General features: G+C 39.8%; 1 protein-coding gene across 5 annotated transcripts in view; it reads right to left on the bottom strand.

Moving 5' to 3' along the window:
- RWDD2A (RWD domain containing 2A) overlaps positions 1 to 24,914 on the bottom strand; it is a 78,467-nt gene extending 53,553 nt beyond the window's left edge. Inside the window, exons 1-3 of one of the 5 annotated variants that reach the window (XM_044065949.1) lie at positions 24,633 to 24,706; positions 20,129 to 20,130; positions 1,873 to 2,091 (exon numbers count right to left, since the gene is read on the bottom strand). In XM_044065949.1, coding sequence (XP_043921884.1) covers positions 1,873 to 2,073 — 201 coding nt within the window. In that variant the 5' untranslated portion in view covers positions 2,074 to 2,091; positions 20,129 to 20,130; positions 24,633 to 24,706. Of the gene's footprint in view, positions 1 to 1,872; positions 2,092 to 20,128; positions 20,131 to 24,371; positions 24,375 to 24,450; positions 24,611 to 24,632; positions 24,709 to 24,824 lie in introns of those variants that run through there. The other 4 variants (XM_044065972.1, XM_044065957.1, XM_044065965.1 and 1 more) reach the window with 4 other exon arrangements.
- Positions 24,915 to 25,261: the final 347 nt, after the last annotated feature.

The following is a 25,261-nucleotide window of genomic DNA, read 5'->3' as shown; positions in this document are numbered from 1 at the left end:
CTATAGGTCAAAATCACTCAAAGAGATTGACATCTTCTTAAATGCTAGCAAGTATTTACTTTCAAGACTATTCTATGCAACTGTTAATTTAGCTCAACAATAATGATCACTTGACTGTAAAATGGAGCAAGTTAGAAAAGGATAGCATAATTGGCCAAAAGACATCCTATTCAGATACTCCATTGCTTAACACTCAAACTCATTTGATTGGAGTTCACTAACTAATGTGATATACACTAATTAAAAGCACACAAACATATTTACTATCCAAATTCCCAACTCTCTCTTCTTTAACAAAATGGCATATTCAGAGTCACAGCTCATGTCTACCAGCAAAAATCATTTTCAAATACTATACTTTAAAAAAGATACTGCTGTAAGATTGAATAAATGTTCTTGCCATTAAAAAAATAAAAAGAACTCTTTCAAGCACTAAGAGATCATTTAACTTTAAAAACTGATTGTGCAGCAATAGGATCACATAGTATTTACTAATCTCTCAATTTCTATAATGCAGGTATAAAATATACCACACAACTGATTTCAGATGTACTTTATTAACCATCTTCTACTAGCTTTTCTTTCTTTCACCATCATCAATCATTTCTAACAGCACATACCAATGGGGTACAAGTGCAGTGCCAGCGTTCACTTATAAAATAGTGAGGATATGGATTCATAAATGAGTGCTGATACTGTATCAACTGTTGCAGTTAGAAGCTCAGTTTGTTAACAACTGCAACAAGGTGCGTGCTACAGTTGTAGCAAACAGCTTGACACAATTATATAAAACCTCTTTTTTGTCCTCAACTCTCATTTTTTCTCTGCGTGATCCCCAAGTTTGGGTTAGGGTGCCAGTCTGGAAAATTGTCCAGGATGCCAGGTGACCCAGCGATGAATCTGATACACCTCATTCTTACTTCCTCAGTGTTAACCTCTGTGGATAGACTTTTCCAACACTCTACATCCTTTATATTCATATTCTCCTCTGCAAGGTTGAAATGCATCATCTACTTCTCATTTACAGGATACTTCTCACTAAAATGTCTCTATATTCAAGCATCTATCCTTTTACCTCCCTACCATCCATCTCTATTTCTCATTCTTTTTTAAAAAGACTGCTCAGTCTAATTACAAGTTTACTCAAAACTGCTTTCTCTATTTTGTACATATCATATATAGCTAACTAACCTTAATGACTTCAAACAGAAACATATATTTTGCGTGTCTAACCATGTATTTAGCACATCTTGTGTAACTGGTACTGATAATACAGTAGTCTTTGTTATATATGCATTCTGAAACTACTGCCAATGTGGCTCCATACTGCAATTCTAAGACTCATAAATGTGCAACCTAGAACAGCAAACGAAAGAAAAACTACAGAAGAACCGGGAATGTAGAAATGTACTCTTCTCCTTTAAACTTGTTTTCTGCAGGGTGGCAAGCCCTCATGAACCCTCACCCCCGTATTGGGTGTTAAGTTCCCCACACCACCTAAATGTATACATATCAACTCAAGAGATCATCTTATCTTGGGGAAAAGGGTATATTCCCAGAAACAGCAGTCCTGAACTTGGTATATCCAAGTCCCCATTATCGCTCACTCAGTCTCACTATTCCAGAAATTGCATTAAACAGTCTCAGAATATTAAATGATTATGTCTAAAAATTCTACTGTTTTTTATTAGACCTTTTCTCCCTAATTATCCAATGAAAATAAAACACGGTGGACTTTCCCAACTATTAAAACAACACAAATGTTCATGTGCTCTGTGCTACAATGAATTTTACAAAGCAATAGATACGTTAATCAAACAAATAAAATCAGATGATAAACAGTAACTGTATTTTCTAGTTTGGCTACAGTACCTTGGGTTCTTCAGCTGTAAGGTTTACTGAAAACGAAACCTGTGGAGGCAAAGCTTCACGTACACCTTCCAAATACCTCTGTACATAAAGAAGAGCACTGGCATCTTCAAGGTCAATTTCACCCTTGTTTGGAAACATAGAGAAAAGCAGTTCCATTTCTGAAAGCTGCAACTCAAGGTTTTCAGTAATAGAACTGGCCATTGTTGCACCAGAAATTCCCTGTAAATTGTTAGAAGACAAAGTATTAGAAACTCTGCATCATAAAAATGACACCACACCAAAAGGAATTATAGAATAAAACCACAGCTACGGAATCAAACAAAACATTTATTATCTCTAGTGCCTCGGCCTAAAAGCCTTTCCAGGAGTACAAACACCATCTTGAAAAAAAAAAAACATTAAATATCTTAACAAATGAAACAATTAACACTTCATTAAAACCAGCATAACTTAACTGATTACATATTTCCAATTACAATCTCTGTTTAACCCTTTAGGAGCACGTGTATTACACTTTAAAATATAAACAGTCTCTTTACGTAGTAATATATCTTCTGCATCACAAAAAGCATCATGTGAAACTCAGCAGTTCTTAATAATTGTTTGAGTATGCAGTTAGTAGTTCCCAGTCTTCCCAAACCACTAGTTTGTTCTCATTTCATTCTTTACAAAGTTTCAGCTGCTGAAATACCAGTCACAGTCCTTGCTTTAACCAAACTGACTGCTGAAAGCTTCTGTTGGCCTCGGAAGTAAAAAAAAAAAAAAAAAAAAAAGCTTACAAATTTCTTTCCCCACGTATTTCCAGCATTCTTCCCCATCACCACCAAACAGAAAATGACCACTTTTTTCACTACCCTCTCTTAATTTATGGGTGTTTTCTTGGCATACTTTGTGTATATCTTTCAGGAACATGAAGGGATTAGTCATATCCAATCTCTTCCTTCTTCCTACCATGGAATAAATGCCATGTGTCCTCAATGTCTTCAAGTATGTACCATCTGCAATGCTTTGAATAACTCCAGCTATTATCATGTATAGTGATATAATATAGCAATAACCCACGACTGGGTGTGGGTAATGCTGGATTTACCCACGGTTGGTGTGGTTTGGTCACAAGGGCGAAGCCCGAGTGGCCAAACAAAGCCAACCGTGGGTAAATCCAGCATTACCCACACCCAGAAGTGGGTTATTGCTATTATACAATGACATTATTTAAGAAAAAAAATATTACTTTTCTTAAATAATGGTATTGTATATAATGCCTCCTTGCTGCCCTTCCACAGTTGTCTGGTATTCTGCGGCAGTTCTGATGTACTGTGCATGCGTATGCCTACGCCGTACATCAGAGCTGTGGGCAAAAGCAACAGAGAAAGCAAGATCTCCGTTGCTTTTTACAAACTGTCTCACTATGTTAAATAGGTTTAACATAGCGAGACAGCTTTAAAAAAAGCAACAGAGAATTTCCGTTGCTTTTTTTAAAGCTTTAACTTGGATGTTAAACCCATTTAACTTGGATGTTAAACCCATTTAACATAGCGGGACAGTTTTGAAAAAAGCAACGGAGAAAGCAAGATCTCCCTTGCTTTTTACAACTGTTTCGCTATGTTAAATGGGTTTAACATAGCGAGAAAGCAACTGAGAATCTCTGTTGCTTTTTTACAGCTGTCTCGCTATGTTAAACCGAATCTCTTTTTTTTTTAGTTGTCTCGCTATGTTAAACTCGTTTAACATAGCGAGACAGTGTTCCTCTAAGAGTCATAGAAATGGAAAAAGTATGGGCGACCGGACCTTTTTCCATTACTATAACTTGGATTTACAACGTTCACGCTGACCAATCAGCGTGCACATTTTTGAATATTAATGGGGGGAGTCGTTGTATAATGTCCTTTCTCTGATAGGGTTGAGAAGTCCATACAAGAAAATCAAAATGAAAATCAAAATGATGCCAGGCAATTGCCAAATTATTTTACATATACTATACATACTGATTACATATTATATATATATATATATATATATATATATATATATATATATATGTATATATGCAGATACACACACTTTTTCTGTTCAGTTTTACATTAGATAACTCTCCAAAAATAGTTCAGACTCTCTAGTGCTTGTCCTTGAGTTCATCTTTTATAAAGTAACAATGTATACGAAGCATTACAAAATGCAATTCTCTACCACTACTAAGGTAACCATATGTACTCTGTCAGACAGGAGAGAGACAGTCCAGTGCTAATTACTACATGACTAGTGGTGAATTCAGATCTACTCATGAAAAGTAAATACTATTCATGAAACCGGAAGCCCAAATCAAGCTTCTTTGCCTTTGCTCAAAAAAGATTTTTATCTTTTTTTTCTGAGCAAGCCAATTGTGTACTAGTTTGTCTCGATAAAGATGTAATCTGGCAGTTGGTGCAGAGGGTTAAGGTTGTAAACTGTAGTTTTAGTGGTACAGGGTTTGATTCCTTCAATACTTATTTCTCTTCTCTGTAACCTCGAGCAAGTCACTTAACCAGACGCTGCTCCCAAGTCACCCCTGAAAATTCACTGTGTCCCCACTGGGCTTACCTAGTTAATAAATGGGAGTCAATGAATATCCTCTGTGAGGAAATTATTAATTGGAGATGTACTGAGCATGTGCAAGCTCGTATATGCAGGAGATATGTGGCAGTGAGGTTTAACTTCACCACTGATATTGTTGATAAAAGACAGTGTGCTTCCTATTTTTTATTATTTTAAGGTTTAATAAAAGAAAAAGATAATAAAAATTCCTGAAATGACAGTATATATAGCCCAGCAATGTAGCACCATAAACTGGTTCGAGTCTGTGTTTTTTCAAACTTGATCCCACAGAAATCATAGTGCAATTTAAGTTTAAGTTTTCTGATTAGCCAAACATTTTTTCTGTGGTGATGACAGGAGTGTTTCAATTCTAAAGACTTATTTAAGCAAATTAACACCTGCATTTGAGCCTCTTTTTATAAGGCGTGTATAATGTGACTCCCTTGACAGACTGGATCCTCTAGCATGTTGTCATCCTTGGCATACCACAGACTGGTTGATGAATGGTAAATGTGCATTATGAAATGCATAAGCAAATCATAAAGCATAAAATGGCCAAATGAAAAGGAAAGCAATCTGTTACTTGGGCCATACTGACATGAAAGCACTGCGCTACATAATTAAAAATAATAATAATAATAATACATTTCTTTCCCACTGCTGCAACTTCTGCCAGTTACACAGACAGTATGTGCAACTTTCTACACCTAAAGAGGGGCACATGCATGACTGAAATACAAATATGTTGAAAATCATTTAGCATCCAGCAATGATTTCTGAAGACTGTCATTTAGGCTGTGGCCTGCATTTCAAACACTGTCAGCTTTGTGTATCTGTCACACATATTGAGGTGGATGTTTTACATACAAGTCTGAAGTGCTTTGAATGCTGCTTATAATGCATGTGTTGATGTACTTGTACGTGTGGATGTATTTCCCAGTGACCGATCTGCTGTGCATAGCCTGCCTATTCACAGACTGAATGGGTGCCTGCTGTGTTACTGTTCACACTGTCATATGCAGAATGTGTGGCATGCCCTTCAATTCAACATTACAACACTAAGTGCTTTTGCTACAAGGGTTTCCACCTTTCGTTGTGGCTAAAACTGGAGAAAGGCCACACCCCTTGCATCACCTGTAACCACACCCATTTCCTCCCCCTCTACTGTCCTAGTTCTACCCATTTTATAATGTCTTTATGACATCAGCTGATGGGATGCACCCTCTTTTTCCATTCCTGATGCCTGCTTTCTGTTGATTTACTATACTTTCCTGTAAAAAAGCATAGTAAATCTGCCGATTCAGCAAACTCCGATAGTCTGTTTCTTTTTACCAGAGTTTGTAGTGTGTTTTCCAGACTGCCAGACAATCAGTTTGATTTCCAGATAGTCCGGAAAAAAAATGGAGAGGTGGCAACCTTAGTTACAACATACTTGTACCCTGTGTTTGTTTGTGGATACTTGTGCATATAGACATTTCTTTGCAACATTTTCAAAATCAGCAAGCATCATCAGAATGCTTGCATTTTGCAGCCTACTGATTAATAAATTGGAGGTAGGTCATATGTGTACAACTGTATGCATAATACTGTTAGTGCAATATACAGCAGGTTCTCATGTGTCACAGGCTGTTATGACTGAACATTCTAAGCATTTGTTACTGTTGTATTCATTATATTGATTTGGGTTTAGCCAATACTCTGCTGCCTGACTCAGATATCTGGCATATGGCTTGCCTAGTTTCCACAATATTGTCATTTCACTCTGTCTTCATTTTAATAATGTCACTTGGTGGCTGTTCTTATGACTCATTATGTGCAGAGACTGAAATTTACATTCACACAGACATAATTGCTCAGGGGACACATGCAAGGGAAAAAGAAAGGAAATAAGGACTTGCTGCCAGACGCTCAGATTAACAGTTTACTAAGGCAGATAACATTGTTTTATCTTGACGTTTACAAGCTTTCATTATATTAATCTGGCATGCGGCAGTGTCAGGCATGATTCCATTCAAATGTCAGGATACGTTTCACGTGCTTTGTTTTGCATATGCTTGCCATGATTCATACTGGCCAATATTCAAATGTTCCCATCCCATGGTAGATATATATAATCACCCCAAAAACTTAGTGTAACTGGGATCATGCGACAATTAATTTGAGAAGACACATACATGGTATAAAAATGCCGTCTCAGTCCATTTGTAGTACAGGGGGCAATCCTGGGGAAATTTTTCCATTTCCAAACCCTAGATCAAATTTGTGCTGCACTTGAATATGTACAGCAGTGCACTTTGTTTTATTTGAAGAGGGAATCTGTTCCAGAGCAGTAGCATCCTCTGCTAGATATACCTGCCCCTCAAAACTTTTCTGTTGATGTTGCAGAAGAAGGTTAGATCCCTAGAACAAATAATTCTGATGCCATTTGAATGTGCAGTAAATTCATCAATATGAGTTGGGAGGATGCCTTGTATGCCAGACACAGGTTACCTCTTAGCAGTCTGTAGGATACTGACAAGGCATTGAGTCGGTCTTCGTAGGACATGTTGTTTGGGCCTCATACACTTTTAGTAAGGTATCTCTGTGGATGTTTCAGTTGCTCCATGTGTCTGGACAGATACATGCCAAAGGGGCATTATATTCGATGACTAACCTAATGAAGACTGAGTAAAAAGGACAATGTCATCCTTAGATCTAGACAGAATGTGCTAAACAGAAGGTCTTTCTTACAACGATGGGCACATATTTAAAAGTTAGGTCACTGTCCACATAAGTTCCCAAATCCTGAACAACTCTTAGGGGTGTACTGCCCTGGGACAGGTGACTTCCCAAAGGGTAGAATAATACAATTTTTGGCATTTGGTTTCAGACCATGACTTGGCACCAGTTACTTATCTGGGACAAACCTTTCTGCAGGATGGCTAAGTCATATGGGGATTCAAGGACTGCAAACTTAGTCAGTCAAAGCCCTTTTGTACTGGCGTTTACTTCAGAAAAGTAGATACCAAACAGGATAAATCCCAGGACAGAACCATGGGGGACTACACTAGAGACTGGTCTCTTCTTGGAGGTAAATTGCCCTTCTTTGATTTCCTGCATCCTATCTATGAGAGTGGGTGGAAATCCAAAGGGTGATTCCTAGTTTATTTACCTTTGCTACTATGCCTGAGTGGGGAATTGTGTCAAAAGCTTTTGCCAGGTTGAGGTATGCAGTGTGTACCATTTTGCCTTCATCAATTGTTTTGGTGACCTTTTTAAAAATGTTTACCAGGTTAAAAAGCATGACCTATCCTGGACAAATCCAAATGCGATGGCTCCAGTGTCGAGAGGTTCCCCGTGACAGATTAGTTCCACGATATGTCTTTCCGTGGCTTTGCATACGAGACTGTTCAGACTTATGAGTTTGTAATTGAAGGGGTCTGCAGAAAATCTTCTCTTATGCATGGGAATGATTGTATATATAGGTCCATAAGTAGGTACTAGGCTATCTGCCCGAAGGCATTTATAAGCCTAGCCAGTGTGTCAGCTTTCGCCGCCCCATTGATTAATTAACTGAACCTCTTGTCAAGAAGAACCAATGAAGTGATCCCAGGGGTGCATTTTCTGTTACCCATCCACTTGTCAAGGTTTCTCTTGAAGAGTGTTAGTGAGAGGCTCTGTCTAATGTAGTTAGGAATTTTGTTCCAAAGCATGGGGAGTCTCTGTGACAGGAATCTATGCTTCCAGCATGTTCTATTTATTGTTATGGTGAGGTTTAGCTCACTAGAGCGAGTGGCTCGCAGTGACTTGGATTTCTTTAGGTGGAGCATGTCCATCAATTCTGAGTTGGACATGGCTTTGTAAGTCAGGCAGAGATCACCTCTGAGTAAGCGATATGCCACTGAGTACAGCTGGAGTTTTTCCAGTCGGGCTGCACAGGACATATGTTTGAGGCCAGTAATCCTCTTGGTGAGGTACTTTTGTGGTCTTTCCAGCTTTTGGAAGTGTCTTGTGAGGTACATCCTAAATGGGGCATTATACTCTACGATTAGTCTGATGAGTGACGAGTAGAGGGGCACTATAACCTCTTTATTTCTAGATGCCAACCCTTTACTAATTAGATGGGCTACAAAGAAGGATTTCCTAACTACTTTGGCAATATGATTGTCAAAGGAGAGATTACTATCTACCTGGGTCCCCAGATCTCTTATTACCTCTTCTGTATTAAGGGGGCTGTCACCTATGTGGTAATTCATGGGTGTTTTGTTTTTCCCAAACTGTGCATTTTTTGGCATTTAGCTTGAGACCAAGACGTTGACACCAGGTGTCCGTCTCAGTAAGGCCCTTTTGGAGAATGTCCGTGTCAGCCGGAGAGTCAATTATGGTTCTCTTTTTGCAGTCATCGGCGAACTTGGTTAGCCATAGTCCTCCTGTGTTTGCCTGTACTTCTACTGTTGAACAGTAGAGGTCCCAGGACTGAGCCTTGAGGGACACCACTTGTGACTGGTTTAGAGTCGGACATGGAGCCCGCTATTCTTACCGTGTGAGTTCTGTCTGTAAGCCAGTTGGCAACCCATCTCGTGACATAGGGGTTTATGTTCAGGCTGATGAGTTTTTCTATAATTCCCGAGTGGAGAATGGTGTCAAAAGCCTTGACGAGGTCAAGGTAGGCTGTGTGAACTACCTTCCCCTCATCTATGAACTTGGTGACCGTCTAGAAGAAGTCAACCAGTTTTAGTAGGCATGATTTGCCCTTAAAGCCGAACTGGGTCAGGTCAAGTGTTTGGAGGTACCCAATGTCTTTGTTACTGAGTTCCATGATGATGCGCTCCATAGCCTTGCAGACCAGGCTAGTCTGGGTTATGGGGCGATAGTTACCAGGGTCAGTTGTGGCCCCTCCTTTGTGGAGCGGAATAACCATTGCTGTGCGCCATTCTATGGGCACGTAGCCTGTGGAGAGGCTGAGGTTGAACAGTGTGTTTAGGTGGGGGGGGGGGTTAGTTTGTTCTGTCTCATGTTTTCCAATGTAATCTCACCTCAGGTGTTCACTGTTTTACAATGCATGACCTGTTTGTAGTGTGCTTGGGTGTGCCCCATCTTTTGACTGACTGTGAAGTATGTGCAGGGTTCAGATCAAGGGCCTGGCTAACAGGAAAAATAAGATAAGATAATATTAAAAAGGCAGCAAAAATCGAAACAGGCTTCCGAAAAAGCTTCAAGACAAAGACTCAGACTCCGAGAAATGGCCTTCCCAGAGATCAATGCTTCTATGGCTCAAATCCCAACCTACACCCCACCACCAGATCAAATTTCTTTCACGACTCCCTGCGACAGGCACCATTACAGAAGTCAACCAGCACCCCTCTTCCAGACCACCCTCGGCATTATCCACAAAGTCCTTCAAGTATTACAAGAGTACTTTGGAAACAGACAGAGCCTGATGCAGAAATTCCTGAGGACACAAGACTGAGATGGGAGTCATTCCTTCCTATTTGGCTCCAAAGATGGCTGGATCCTCAGAGATGCCACTGATTTTAGTTCCTTCACTGGACCAATTGTTGGCTCCAGTGGTTTTGGAACCGGCTTTCCATCAGAGATTTGCGACTTCAGGGAAGACTTTTCTTATAGCTTTGGCAATGGAGTTCTTGGATTAAATTCACTCAACTCCCTCAATGTCAAAGCCGTTGCAGTCACAGAGCCAAGGGCTCGAACCGGCAGCTTTAGCTTCATCGATGGGGTTGTTAGATTCAGCTCCATAGATGATGTCAGAGTCCTCAGTTTTTAAGATATAGATTGCAGTTCCCTTTGTCAAGGCTTTCTGTTTGCTCAGCATCAGGGGATCCCTCCTTTGGCTACAATGATCTCCATGAAGGGAGGGTCAGATCTTGCAGCTGGGGACATGCCTTTGGATCCGATGGAGATTTGACTCTGCCTTTCAGGTGTTGGGCAGGATAATTACCTCTCCTAATAAAGCAGAGCTACAGGCCCAAACGGATACAGTTACATACCACGATTTCTTCTTCCTCTTGTCCTTTTTCCATCACAAGTCCTTTGGTCACAGTGATCCCATAAGCTCCCAGCCCTCTAGCCAAAAGCCCGTACAGTCCTCTGAGGAGACAGGTGACACTGGTCCTGATGTACTCAAGAAAAAGACATGCATGGGTTAGCGACTCCTCAATGGAGTCACCTACCTCAGATTCTGACTCGGACGATCAAGAGGGTTCTCCAAAACCCTCTCCAGAATGACTTTTTGGCAAATGTTTGTAGATGATGTGACAGAAAGGAGCTTGGCTCATTGACCTCCTACCCCCCCAGGGCAAGGAGGTGTTGCTTGAAGTGCATAGGTTGGCACTACTGACATCCTGGATGGTGCCCCTGATTGATAAACTGATTCACTTAGCAACTAGTCATGAACGCAATACCTGTGAAGAAGTCACTTGTAAGCCTGACAAGATTTTCCACCCACCATAAGACATGTAGCACTGGGCTATTTTTTTTTTGGGGGGGGGGCAGGGACTATTTTCTCAAGCTCTGCTAGTCCTTGAAAATCTCAATCTATGAAGTCCAAGCTCCATGTAGTCAACAGAATCACATTTACATGGTGTCTTCTACATAGTTCACAGAATCGCATTTACATTGTGTCATCTGGAACTACTCAGTCCATAGTCTTCTTGCCTCCACAAAAGATTTAGACTTTGAAGTCAGCGGTTCAGTCTTTGCTTCACAATCCCCACTCCACATGAAGTCTTAGTTCTGAGGGTATTAGGTCTGATGGCATCTACTGGTGCAGTCTGCACATTTTTATTACAGGATTTTACAATGGCTACCTCAGGCTCATTCATCCCCTCTCCAAAACTATCATAACAGACTCATGCAGGAGATACCTGTGATGGTGGTTACAATCTAAAATTGCCCTCTCCTGCAAGCCCTAATGTCTGCTCCAATAATGGTCATAACCACAGGCACATTCTCCCTGGTGGGGAGGGCGGGCATTAAGAGGGCAGAATGGTCCAAGGTCTATGGACAGACAAGAAGACCAATACTCACATAAATGTCTTGGCGTTGATGACAGTTCCCTTTTTGTGTTGCAGGAACTTCAGGATGGCCTTCCCCAGGGTGCGATATCTATCGAAACAGACAACATGCTAGTAGTTTGGTACATCAACAAACAAGGGGGAATCAGATCTTACCCTTTGTGGTGGGAAGCAATGAGTGTTTGCAATGGGTGATGACACTGCACAGGTTTTCTTTGGACCTCCAATTAGAGATCCAATTCCACCTTGGGATCTAAGCTGGGTCTTAAAAAGGTCTGACCAAACCTCCCTTCAAACCAACTTCTTCTATGGAACTGAAATTTCTTTCATGAAAAACTATTATTTTAATAGCCATTACTTCACCCAGAAGAATTCTGTAACTTCATACATTGACTTCAAAAACTTCCTTACAGGTATCGTGGAGAATGAATCTATCTTTTTTTCTCAAGGTTGCTTCTAAATCAAACATTTCACATCCTGTTCATTTACCAGTCTTCTTTCCTAACTATATGCAAATAAAGGAGAATATATTCTACTCCCCGTGACTGTGCACAGACAATTGCATTTCTTCTTTCACAGAATCAAGTCATTCAGAATGGATGCTCAGCTGTTTGTTTCCTTTGCTCCTAACAAGCTGGGGCAGACCGTTTCTAAGGTTTCCTTTTCCAGATGGCTATCAGACTAATTTCTTTATTTATACTTCCCACAACAAGACAACTCATCAAGCCAAGGGCTCACTCCAATACAGGTTTTGCAACTTCTACTGCCCTTTTTAGGTCCTCTTTTGCGGATGATATTTGTGAACTTGGCATGTGGTCTTCCATTCATACTTTCATCAAGCATAATACAATGGATTACTTCTCTAAAGGTTAGAGAATCCTTTGGTGCTACTATACTAAAGGGTCTTCTGTCATGAGGCCACTCTTTGTTGATTGTAGCTTGGGATTCTGATCTACATGCCAGATGGATCACACTGACTGACTGACTGACTGACTGACTGAATGAATGAATGGATGGATGGATGGATGAGATACAAGAGTTATGTACTTACCATAACGACAGAGCACCGATATGACAACTCTCCCTCCATTCCCCTTCCTTGTCTTGCAAGACCTGAGGGACTGTCTAGATCCAAAAACATTGTTTTTCCTTCAGGTAGTATGTGGATATCTAGGTCTTGAGGCATCAAACTAGATCTGAAGTAACTAAGGGGACTGGTGCATTACAGGAGGGAACATTTTTAAGGGTCTCAAGGCTGGAGCACTGATGCTGCAGAGACAGATCAGACATTTCAAGGACTCACAGTTCATATCAAAATGTACACGAATGAAAGGATCTACAGGTTCATAGGTTACTACTAGGATGACGACTATGGACCTTACAAACAGAGCAGCACACCCCAAACCATTAGGGTCCCAAGTATCATATGGGGGCCAGACCAGAGGTAAATTTACAATTTTGCATCCAGTTGTCAAAGTTTCATTTGAATAGGATCAAGAATGAACTCTGTTTTACATGGATGGGGAGAAATCTGAATTCATAGGTAGTTACTAGGTTCGCAGTCCAGGGGACCACTAAAGAGCCTAGCTCAGATTCCCAGTTGACACCAAGCACTGTCTGGTTAAGTGATTTGCTCAAGGTCACATAGTACGTAAATGATAGGTGAGGGAATCCAACCTTGTACCACAGGAACTACAACTCACAGACTTAACCCTCTGCACTAACTGCCATACATTATAGTAAATACATAACATTTGTTTTTGTATAATTTTAACTGAAAATACCATGAATCTTTGGTAACATCCTATCTATTAATGGATCTGGTTTTGGTCAATAGCACAAAGTCTGTAATTTGTTGTACTGTGCTGACCACATGTAATGTGGAATAACTGAGATGCATATTATGATATGCTCAATAAGTTGTCAATAAGTATTTGGCCATTTTGGTAACCACTCTACTCATCTCAAGAACCTACCATAAAAATAACTTTAGCGATGATTCTTTAAAATATAACTTGGACAATCCAGCCATCAAGGATGGCATCACTAGTAACGGCTGAGGGATCTTTACATCAGAACTGGAAATTGAAAGGGTGGTAGGGCATTGCCCCATTTTTATGAACACGAGGCCAGATAAAAAGAATGATAAAGGGTGCACAACATAAGGTTATTGGCACCTAAGGCTGCAATATGTGTAAATGCTACAGGTTTGTGTCTAACACTCCTCCTTTCTTCTGCAATAATACAGGTAAAAGCCACAGCTTCTAAACATTTTAACTAACTTTAAACCTATGTTGAGCATTGGCTGTTCCACGCATACAACAACAGAAGTTCTCTAATTTATGAGCATGTTTATAATAAGGGTGGGCAACAAAACGTTTTGTATAACACTGTACTGTTTGCTCAGATTTTAATAGGGTTTTTATTTTATAGAACCGATTATGCTGAGACAGACATGGGAGGGGCTGAGAATTATGGTCGATTTTAAATAGTACACATGGCAAGTTGCAATGAATATCTTAATCGCCCTGGATTAAATGAGCACTGGAACTTTAAAAGTGTTGTTAAATTAAGAACACTACAGCAATGACATCTTCACACTTTCAATGTTTTCAGTATGAAAATTTAATTGTAAAAGCATTCACCTATTTAAAAAGTCTTGTTTTTTCCTGAAAGCAATGGCTTCTTTTAATTTACACTGTTAGTCTGGTTTCCATAGCTAATTTTAGCATGTAACTAAAGGAACAAAACCCTAACTAACGTGCAGCCATCACCTACATGAGCAACACAGTTATAGCCACCTGTTTAAATCTGTTTCTACTTGTCAACACACAATACAGCTTAGGCACTGTGGCAGCATATTTTTGAATATTCAACCTGCAGTTAAATTCTGATTAAACTACTGGTGATTGTGAAATTATGATTTTATTTTTGTTTGATAATAACAGAACAGCACAGCGGTATTACAGTGGATATAAAAAGTGTACACACTCTTGTTAAAATGCCAGGTTTCTGTGATATTGAGACCACAATAAATCATTTCAAAACTTTTCCCACCTTTAATGTGACCTATAACCTGTACAATTCAATTGAAAAACAAATCTGTTAGGGGAAAAATATAAAAAACGTACAATAAGCTGGTTGCATAAGTGTGCACACCCTTAAACTAATACTTTGTTGAATCATCTTTTGATTTAATTACAGTAAAGTATTAGTTTAAGGGTGTGAACACTTATGCAACCAGCTTATTGAATGTCTCTTATTTTTTAGATTTGTTTGTTTTTCAATCGAATTGTACAGTTTATAGGTCACATTAAAGGTGGGAAATGTTTTGAAATGATTTATTGTGGTCTTTTTATATCACAAAAACCTGGCATTTTAACAGGGGTGTATACACTTTTTATATCCACTGTATAAACAGTTACTACAGTTATCTAGGACAAAGTGTTTTTTTCTCTTTCCTTTGCCAGTATTCAATATTGTAGAGAAGCACTGATAAGAGGGTGGTTTCAGCATGCACTCCTCCCACAAAGCAGATGTTTACAGCCTAACGGTACTTGCTGTCATACAGTGCACTATCCTCTCTGTTGACTTTACAAACCTGAATGAGTGGAGGTGGAATCTGAATTCATACTCTGGAGATGGAACATAAACAGAACATGCTAATGGGATAGGTATTTATCATAGAGAATGCCACTCCTATGGAATCACCTCACACTCCACACAAAACCAAAGTACTTTTGGTCGCTATGTTCAAAAGAAATGGATGACTGAATGGGAAAATGTAAATTATACTCCCCCGGCTTATCACCCATGTCCCTTATGGAAAGGTGCAGCAAGTAAATGTCCCAAAATACCTTTCTTATGTCCCCTCTGGGTTATTTATACACAAAATATAAAAGCTAAAAAAAATACTATGGTAATATAAGGGTAGGCTTCTTAAAGGACAACCGCACCCTCAGACTCAAAAAATATATTTATTTCATCATGGTTTGGTGTTTCACAGATCAATAGCATAGTTAAGTACCATGAAGATTCATGATTTCATCCTCACACCTCACAAAACCCAAAAAAAAGCTTATTTTTCTCAATCAATTCCAGAACCTGCCTGCCATGACCCTACCTGAGTCTTCCCTCCCTTTATGTACCCTCAAAGGACCATTCATACTATACACCTTCCTATTACTCTCTCTCTCTCCAATGTGCCTATTATTCATTTGCACAATTTTATACAAACAAAAAATGTTCATTGTTGACCTATTGAACTATATCAATGTAAAATTTTTACTTAGCTTTTTTTTAATGCAACTTTAACTTTATGCATGTATCCCAACATATGTGAATAGTTTTGCTATAACTGCTATTATATCAATATTGTTTAAAATTGTACTTGCTTTAAAATGTATTACTGGAGCTTTTCTCCTCAGGTCTCCACTGAAAATGGGCCACAAGCCCAGTTGGACAAACCCGGTTAACAAATGTCAATAAATAAATAAATAATGTTTAGATGCAGGTCTCCACCTCAGGTTTTTCCTCTGTATTTTATCGTTATAAACCACGGAATAAGGTAGTGCTTATCAATGAAAAAGACGAGTGGGACTGCAGCATAATTATAAAAAAGGCAGAATAAACATCTCACTTCTGCTTACAGAGTGAAATTTGTCCACATGATTTGCTTTCAGACATTCGTTTTTAAGGTTTAACTTGTATGCCATAGTGGTACTGCAGGGGTCTCACTTAAGTCTCCAGTTTGATTCTTAGTAGAGATGACTTCTGTGTGGAGCATGCATGTTTTTCCTCCACCTTCACAAACTTTCAGCAGTTAATCAGGTTCCCCCATACGTTTACGAAGTAGATGAAATTACGGCCTTCCAAAATGCTCATAAGCAGGAATGTCTGTGTGCACATGTGCTATGTAATGGACTTGCATCTTGACAAGCAATGATTTTTTTATACATTGTACACCTGTGAGTGCAGGATAGGTTTTAGCTGCACTGTGGCCTTGAATGGATAAATTAAGTACGAGAGAATAAATTAATTGGCCTATTGGGAATCCTTTTAGTATTTTAAATGGTCAGACAGTAACTCTATGATGTTATATGTGAATTTTCACCTGAAAACTGAATTCAAAACCTCAAACAAATGGTGCGATTCTGTTTTTTTTTCTTCTAAAATCTCCACTTATATTGATTTGTTCACAGATATTTCATGGTATTTGTACAATTTCTGTGCTAATGAGACAGAGACAGTAGTTACAGGTTTCACATTCTTCACTGAATGCAAGTTAAAACAATCTTCTACAAACATTCTAAGTGAGCAGTACTGATACATAAAAACTAGCTCTCATTTTAGGTCCTTGCAGTTGATTGTCCTTGATTCTTGAAACTAAGTGGTTAAGAGGTATGGTTTGATAAATCCGAGAAATACACTAACTTGTTAAAGCACTGTACTGTCTTCTGTAGCTTCCTTTATTTCCTTTTGAGATTTGTTTTAAAACAGCAGTTCACAATGTACTGCTGTCAAGATATATGATTTCTAAGGATATTACTGATGTCAAGCTCTCTGTACACAATCAAAGGTGATAAGGAGGGGGAATACATTCACATTGGTTATAGCATGCCTTATGATATAAAGGCTCCTGTAATAAACCAGAATCCCAATTACCTCACCTCACAAGTAAGGTGCGGCCCAGCCACCAATGCCTTATCACCACCATATTTTCAATGTAAAACACAGTCCAAAACACTAATATCTGCAGACTTACTAACACAAGCCCCAAGATGTTCCCACGGTACCACACTTCACAGAGACAAGTTACTCCCATTTACTTCTAATTTTGGGCGACATGATGCCAGGAAATCTTCTTGGGCTAGACTTATATAGGCTGCAGAGCTGTAAGCCTAGTACACACCTATGAACCTGAGCACTTTCGCGTCAACTCTACAACAGTTACTGTCCATCCTTGTCGAAGTAAATGGCAAGTCCTTTTCTTACAAACTGTGAACCCCACAGATATTACACTATCCTTTCATTGTGTCCCCAACACGTCCACCAGCGAAAATCCATCAGTAAAATAGTACCTGCCAACTTAAACCATCTTTTAACCAAGATTACACAGGACACTTGACTACAGGGAATTCAAAAGACTTCTACAAATGCACTGCTTCAAGGATACAATTAAGCTACTTCTATACTCATTTAGTCTTAAGCCTCACTACTCTGGGCTCTATTCACTGAAAGGAAGTTCAGAAACCATTAACAAATCAATTTGTAGCTCCTTCTCAATTTATCTCTGGTATTTTTTTTTTTTTTTTTACAGCTTAACTCTCTACTTCATGCCCTTTCCTGATGTTCAAATACTCCTCATGTTTCTTCACTCTGTTCTGTTATATAACAACTAAATACTGCTTGTATATCACAATGATCAAACATTCTATTGTTTTGCTTGTATTATCTTATTTATATTAGTTAGTGGTGATAATAAAATATAGTGAACTTATTGCCTGTATAATACTAATTCTGTACATTCTTACATTTACAACCTGCCTCAATAAAAGTGCTTATCCAGCAATCAGTCTACTTACCCAGTTAACAGAGAGCTATTGATAGAGACCACAATTAACATACAATTAAGTAAATGCTGGTGTAATTTTAAGGGTGGATGAATTACTAGTTTACAGATACAATAGCATTCTGCACTGTCACCAGCTATGACAGACACTAAAAATACATGGATCAAAATGATAAGAAAACGTATCTCCCTGGACTACATGAAGAGAAACATGGAAGAGCTCTCTGATCATGTAGCCCAGGCTGCTATGACCCTGACCCCAAGTAGCATCCTCTCCTCACCAAGAATGATACCCCAGTATAAAGAAAAAAATTATCAATTTCAACAATTGGCTAATCTTCTGGTGTCATTCAAAGGGGATCCAGTGTCTGTCAGCATGGGATGACATGCTCGACAAGCTTCGCAAGAGACGGCCTGCACCTGTCACCCCTAGGCTTTCGAATACTGGCCAAGGCTCTTGCTGTCCCCATAGTGCCTTTTTTAGGCAAGGCTCAAAAGTCAAACCCACCTGCGTAAACAGCAAAATTAACAAAAAAACTGAGTGTTACGCTACTCAATGCCAGGAGTTTAAATCTCAAAATGCACGTGCTCGAAGCACTCCTCAGTATGGAGAAGGTTGACATCTGTGCAGTAACTAAAACCTGGTTCAAGGCTCCAGAGAGCACCCCAGCACTACCGGGCTAACTCATACAACACATTTCAGTCACAGAACGCGGACCGAAGCACAAAAGGAGGGGGGGGGTGTATCCATATTCATCAAGGATACCTACACCTCCAGGTTACTGGTGCAGCATACCACCGCTCTGAGATCACCCATGTGCAACTAACATTGGGCAAATCTACAATGCAAAACTGTGCCCTGCCACAGATCACCCTCCATGACCCAGGACTACCACTCCACCTTTCTGGAGACATTGGAAAACATGAAGGTACTACCGAACACCCTGATATCGGGCGATTTCAATTACCCTACCATTAACTGGGAAAACTACTAGAGTACAAACTCCCACGCCCAGCGCTTCCTGGAATTCAAGTCAAATGCCCTGGATCAGCTGTTAAACTCCCCTACCAGGGGTGAAAACATATTGGCACTGGTCATCACCAACATGGGCGACAGGTGTTCCACACCGGAGGTCAACCTGTCACTGGTTAGATCAGACAACAAACTGATCACTCTAGGATGTCCACACCCCACCACTACCCCCCAACTAAGGAAACCACAGTAAAAAACTTTGTCTTAAGTAATGTGAAGTTTGCTTCAGAAGAGGCGGTAAGTTTTACAGCCCCCACGCTAAAGGATAATGCTGCCCAAGATGCAGAAACCTTTAAAAATGCACTATGAGCACCTGCAAGGATGCATGGATCATGCCATCCCTAGCAAAACCAAGACCCACTCCTCTAAGAGAAGAAAACCAGTCTGTTGGACCCCTGCCATAAACAAGCTATACAACAGAAGGAGGAAACTAGTTCAGGAAAAAAAAAAAATCCCAAGAAGGAAAGACATCCCTGATCAGTATCAGTAAGAAACTAAGGTCCCTCATAAAATCATCCAAGGCTTACTTCGAAAGTAAAATAGCCAAGGATTCAAAAGATAACCACAAAGCCTTCTTCAGCTATGTTAAGAATCTAAGTGGCAACTCACAGATATGCACTGAACTAGTGCAAAATAGCACAAAATATACTGAACCTACTGATATTGCCAACATCCTGGCAGATAGATTCAGTGCAAACTTCACCCCCAAAAGGGCCCACAACAATACCGTAAAAGTGTAGTGTCCCGTAAATCACAGATGCACAGGTGAAAACAGCCCTTTTGTAAGCCAAAAACACATTGTCAATGGGGCTGATGGTGTCCCAGGCTGCGTCTTGCACGAACTACAGAACGAACTAACCCCCCACCTACACACTGTTCAACCTCAGCCTCTTCACAGACTACATGCCCATAGTGGCACACAGCAATGATTATTCCACTCCACAAAGGAGGGGCCACAACTGACCCTGGTAACTATCGCCCCATAAGCCTGACTAGCCTGGTCTCCAAGGCTACGGAGCCTCCAAACACGGCTTTAAGGGCAGATCATGCCTATTAAACCTGGTTGACTTCTTCGAGACAGTCACCAAGGCCATAGAAGAGGGAAAGGTGGGTCACACAGCCTACATTGACATCGCCAAGGCTTCTGACACCATTCACCACTCTGGTATTGCAGAAAAACTCACCAGCCTAAACATAAACCACTATGTCACGGGATGGGTTGCCAACTGGCTTACAGACAGAACTTGCACAGTAAGAATAGTGGGCTCCAGGTCTGACTCTACCAGTCACAAGTGGTGTCCCACAAGGCTCGGTCCTGGGACCACTACTGTTCAGCATATACCTCTCAGAATTACAGGCAAACACAGTAGGACTATGGCGAACCAAGTTCGCTGATGAGTGCAAACTGGGAGCTATAATCAACTCTCCAGCTGACAGGGACATCCTCCAAAAGGGCCATACTGAGACAGACACCTGGTGTCAAAGTCATGGCCTCAAGCTGAATGCCAAAAAATGCACAGTCATCCCATTTGGGAAAAACAAAACACCCACAAATTACCACATAGGTGGCAGCCCCCTTAATACAGAAGAGGTAATAAGAGATCTGGGGACCCAGGTAGATAGTAATCTCTCCTTTGACAATCATATTGCCAAAGTAGTTAGGAAATCCTTCTATGTGGCCCATCTAATTACTAAAAGGTTAGCATCTAGAAATAAAGAGATTATAGTGCCTCTCTACTCATCAGATCCATCATAGAGTACAATTGCCCGATTTGGGATGTACCTCACAAGACAGTTCCAACAGCTGGAAAGACCACAAAAGTACCTCACCAAGAGGATTACCGGCCTCAAATATATGTCCTATGCAGCCCGACTGAAATAACTCCTGCTGTACTCACTGGCATATCACTTACTCAGAGGTGATCTCTGCCTGACTTACAAAGCCATGTCCAACTCAGCATTGATGGACATGCTCCACTTAAAAAAATCCCAAGTCACTGTGAGCCACGCGCTCTAGTGAGCTAAACCTTGCCACAATAAATAGAACATGCTGGAGGGATAGATTCCTGTCACAGAGACTTCCGATGCTTTGGAACAAAATTCCAAATTACGTTAGGCAGAGCCCCTCACTAACACTCTTCAAGAGAAACCTTGACGAGTGGATGTGTAACAGAAAATACACCCCTGGGATCACTTCATTGGCTCTGCTTGACAGAGGATCAGTTAATTACATCAGTTAATTAATTAATGGGGTGGCGAAAGCCGACACACTCTGGCTAAGCTTATAAATGCCCTCGAGCAGATAGCCTAGTACCTACCTATGCACCACACCACGCCCCTATCCCCTCCCACACACACAGTTGAATTCAATTTCTTTATCCACAGTTACTGCACTACAGTTTTGGTCACACTGTCACTGTGATGTCATGGTCTGCCATACTCAGTGTGGTGTCATACAGTTGGTCATGCCCCTTGTGTCCCAATTCAGACATCTGAAAAGGCTGCAACCCTAAGTCCCAGGAGATGCCCATACCACCTGTGCCAGAGTCAGATTTCTCTCTCTGCCACCACAGACGACCCTGACAGGTAAATTTGGAGACAAGCTACACAAAACACTGCATAAATACAAATACACATCAAAACAGAAATAGAACACAATAAGACAACAAATATATGTTTCAGTTATAACAGCTTGAGAAAAATGATGGGGTAAGAGCTATTACATTATTGTTTACATAAACACACTTTTTTTAGTTATCAATAGTTGCCACCAAAATTATTACCTTTGTGAATATTTTTAGGTTGCACAAGCATGTCATCAGAAAAATGGGGGATGGAGTAGACCTTTCAAATGTGCCTATTTCAGGCTTGCTCACCTCACAAGTAAAATTTTCTATTTTCAGGTGTGGTTACTCCTCCATATAGTTTCCAAATCCCCCTCATCACATGCTTTTGAAGTGGTTTGGTGCACTGGAAATCAAACCACATGATCAATATACTTGTGTTATCAATAATTTAAAAAATGAGGACACATACACATGACATTTTCCTTATTTAAAAGCAAAAATAAATGACTGTGTGAGGTAGACCTTTGCAATCGCATTTATTGGGTCTTTGATCACATGCTTATATTTTTGCTTCATTTTTGGCACTCCCATATTTTTAAACGTGTGTTTCTAGGCAATATGCCACAACACTAGTTTATGCTACTTTTTTGCAAAATGTCACTACTTCCCAAGACCTTTTCTATCTATTGCTGATGCTTGCAGAGTTAGAATTACAATTGAGGCATTATTGTTTACATATATACATCTTTCAGTTCATGGAGTTGCACCAAATCATTACTCTTGTGAATATTTTAAGGCTCCAATACCTACAAAAGAGTAAACACTGCGTTACTGAGTTAGGTCTCCCATCTGGGCTCATTCACCTGCCAGTACTCAGTACAGCAATCATCTATCGCTCTGTGTCACAACAAATTCAAATGTGAGAAAACTATTTTAAAATGAGCAAACAGAGCAGCTTTTTGTCTTACTGTTTATTAAATTCTCTCATATTTAAGAAAAAAGACAAAAGGCAAACAAATCAAATACATATGAAACCGTAACAGAAATAATAATTTTTCCTTTTCCCTCATATTATCAGAAAGATAAAACTACAAATCAATAAAACTGATCAGTATTTTTTAAGCTAAGCAGACTGTGACTATTTTCCATAAACATTACATACACAGACATACGGAATGGCGTAACTTCAGCCCTACTACCAGCTTTGCAGCACCCTCTGCTTTAAATAACCATTTTTGCAACGTACTGGTAGTTACATTTCTTGTACTTTTAAAATCGTGAAGAAATCTGAAAATGCAAATTTCAAAAGTCTCCATGTACTTTTGTAAAGGGTAAAACTGACGTAAATTGTACAGTCCGCTTTCCTGTACTCTACTGAGCTATTCGTCCTTCCTTTTCAATAGTTTATTTGCCCTGTGAATCAATGAATATATACGTGCCCTACCATCAGCTTGCTGACAAACCTTAATATTCATAAAGCTGAGAAACACATGCCATTGTTTATTCATGACTAAAGTGTGACGTCAACCGGTTACTGTGTGTTGGGCAGGGTTTAGACGGTGTTTGCTACTGCGCATACGGTGAGCCAGTACACCAAATTGCAACAAATTATACTGCAAATAAAAAACTTTGGGTAACCCCAAACTGCTTACCGTCTGAAAGCATATACAGTACAGCCTCAAGGACTACTGCTGTAGTGTTGGAACCGGTTTGTATAAGGAACTGGGCGACAGAACTAGGGTCTCCACCTTTTCAAATGCCCAAAGTGGGACATTTTTGGTGCAAACGTCAGATTTTGCAGGCTGAAACATACCCCCGGCCAGAACGAAGAACAGAACTTCACTTTTTTGCCTAGATAAAAACTTATTCTTGTAACATTTTAGTTGCTTATTCTGTTTCTTATAACATTCAGGTGGTTCAGATACAGAATAACTGTTTTATGCAGCTATTATAAACTATAGGAAATAATTTTGTCCTAAAATCTCAGGACATTTGCCATTTTTTTGCAGGACACAACTGCCCAAAGAGGGACTGTCCCTCGCAAAGTGGGACAGGTGGTAAATCTAGACAGAACAGCTTGACATAAGGGCCCCATAAAAGGACTACCCTAAACATTTCATAACAAAAATTAAAAAACAGTTATAACCTACACAGTACTCTAAATGGGTGGGGGGTGGCTACTGCAAAACATTCATTTTAACTACTAAATGCAATATTCACATTGAAGTAAAATGCAATAAGGGCACCCTGGGGATTAATGCACAATACAAATAGTACTGCATACCAAAAGGCAGTTAAGTACTCATTCTTCTTGGTCGTACCCGACTCGAGACCTGCGGCAATATAAGCGCCGTGCACAGTCCCATCTCTGACTTCAAGCACACAAAGTGATAATAGAAGCGCTACCAATAAAGCTCTAGTAAAATGATCGCGCTCTAAAACAGTCTTAACACAGAAAATGATCTACACAACAATCAAACAAGAATACAATGCTTGATGAAACAAGTATTTCATAACCGCGGTTCAAAACAGATAACTGTGAAAGTCAGCAAAGAACTGGTAAGAGATCTGCAGAAGTGACACACGATGAAGAGTGGAATATAAAACAAATGTATAACTACACAGACCATTCAGTTTGTATAATTTATTATATATAAAAAATGTACTTTTAAACAATGAGGCTAGTTCGGAAGCGCTACAGCAATAATCAGTCAAAGCGCTAGAGAAAAATAAATAATCGTCACTTTCTGAAATGTCCTATTTATAATCAGAGTCAACGTGGTACCTTGCACACCAACCACAGGCTAACAAATTATCGCTCACCCAATACTTGGAGACGTATTCACAGATTAATACACTTCCCATACAGCTTACGTAATGGTTAAAAGTATTCTTCAAAAATTGATAATATTGACGCATACATAACAATAAACAACGTTCTAAACAGCGAGATCAATAAAAGAACGCAAATTAAACGAAAGTTTCAAATAAATCAATATACTGACTTTTTTATGTATAACGTCTTTCTCCCTTGAAAGAGGAGACGTGTCTACTCTCAAAATTTGGGGCTGTACTGTCCCCTAATGCCGGGAGGAGGTGGTACAACCAGGCCTTTTTTTTACCACTTAATCTCTCTTCAGTTACTTAGACTTCTACATTGTTTGTAATCTGTTGAAAAAAAATGTAGTTTACCATACCTCTCCACTACATATTTTCGCAGCATGTCCAGATTTTTGCCTTATGTTTTTGGTCAGTTTTTCATGAAATTGTAGCTTTCTGGCAAATTAGTAGCCAATTTTCAGCGGAGGCCGAGGGCGAAACGCTGCAAATGCATGTCTTTGTAACGTGGGAAGAAATCGTAGCAAACCCACACGAACGCAGGGAGGACATGCAAACTCCATACAGAAGACACCCCAACTGAGAATTGAAATGGAGAACCCGTTACTGTGAGGCGACAATGCTACCGCTGCGCTGTCCTAACGTCCCCCGACTTCATACCCTTCAGAAAATTAATGCTAATGCAAAACCTGTTATTCTATCAACTTTCTAAGTTTGTAAGAGCAATATTTCAAAATTGTCCCTATTCGTACCACTTTTTTAATAGCTTTGTCTAGATTTCTTACTGCAAGAGGCT

This window comes from Protopterus annectens, chromosome 1.part0, assembly GCF_019279795.1.
Source record: "Protopterus annectens isolate FY-2018-M chromosome 1.part0, PAN1.0, whole genome shotgun sequence".
Lineage (NCBI taxonomy): Eukaryota > Metazoa > Chordata > Ceratodontiformes > Protopteridae > Protopterus > Protopterus annectens.
This window is presented reverse-complemented; position numbering and strand designations above follow the sequence as displayed.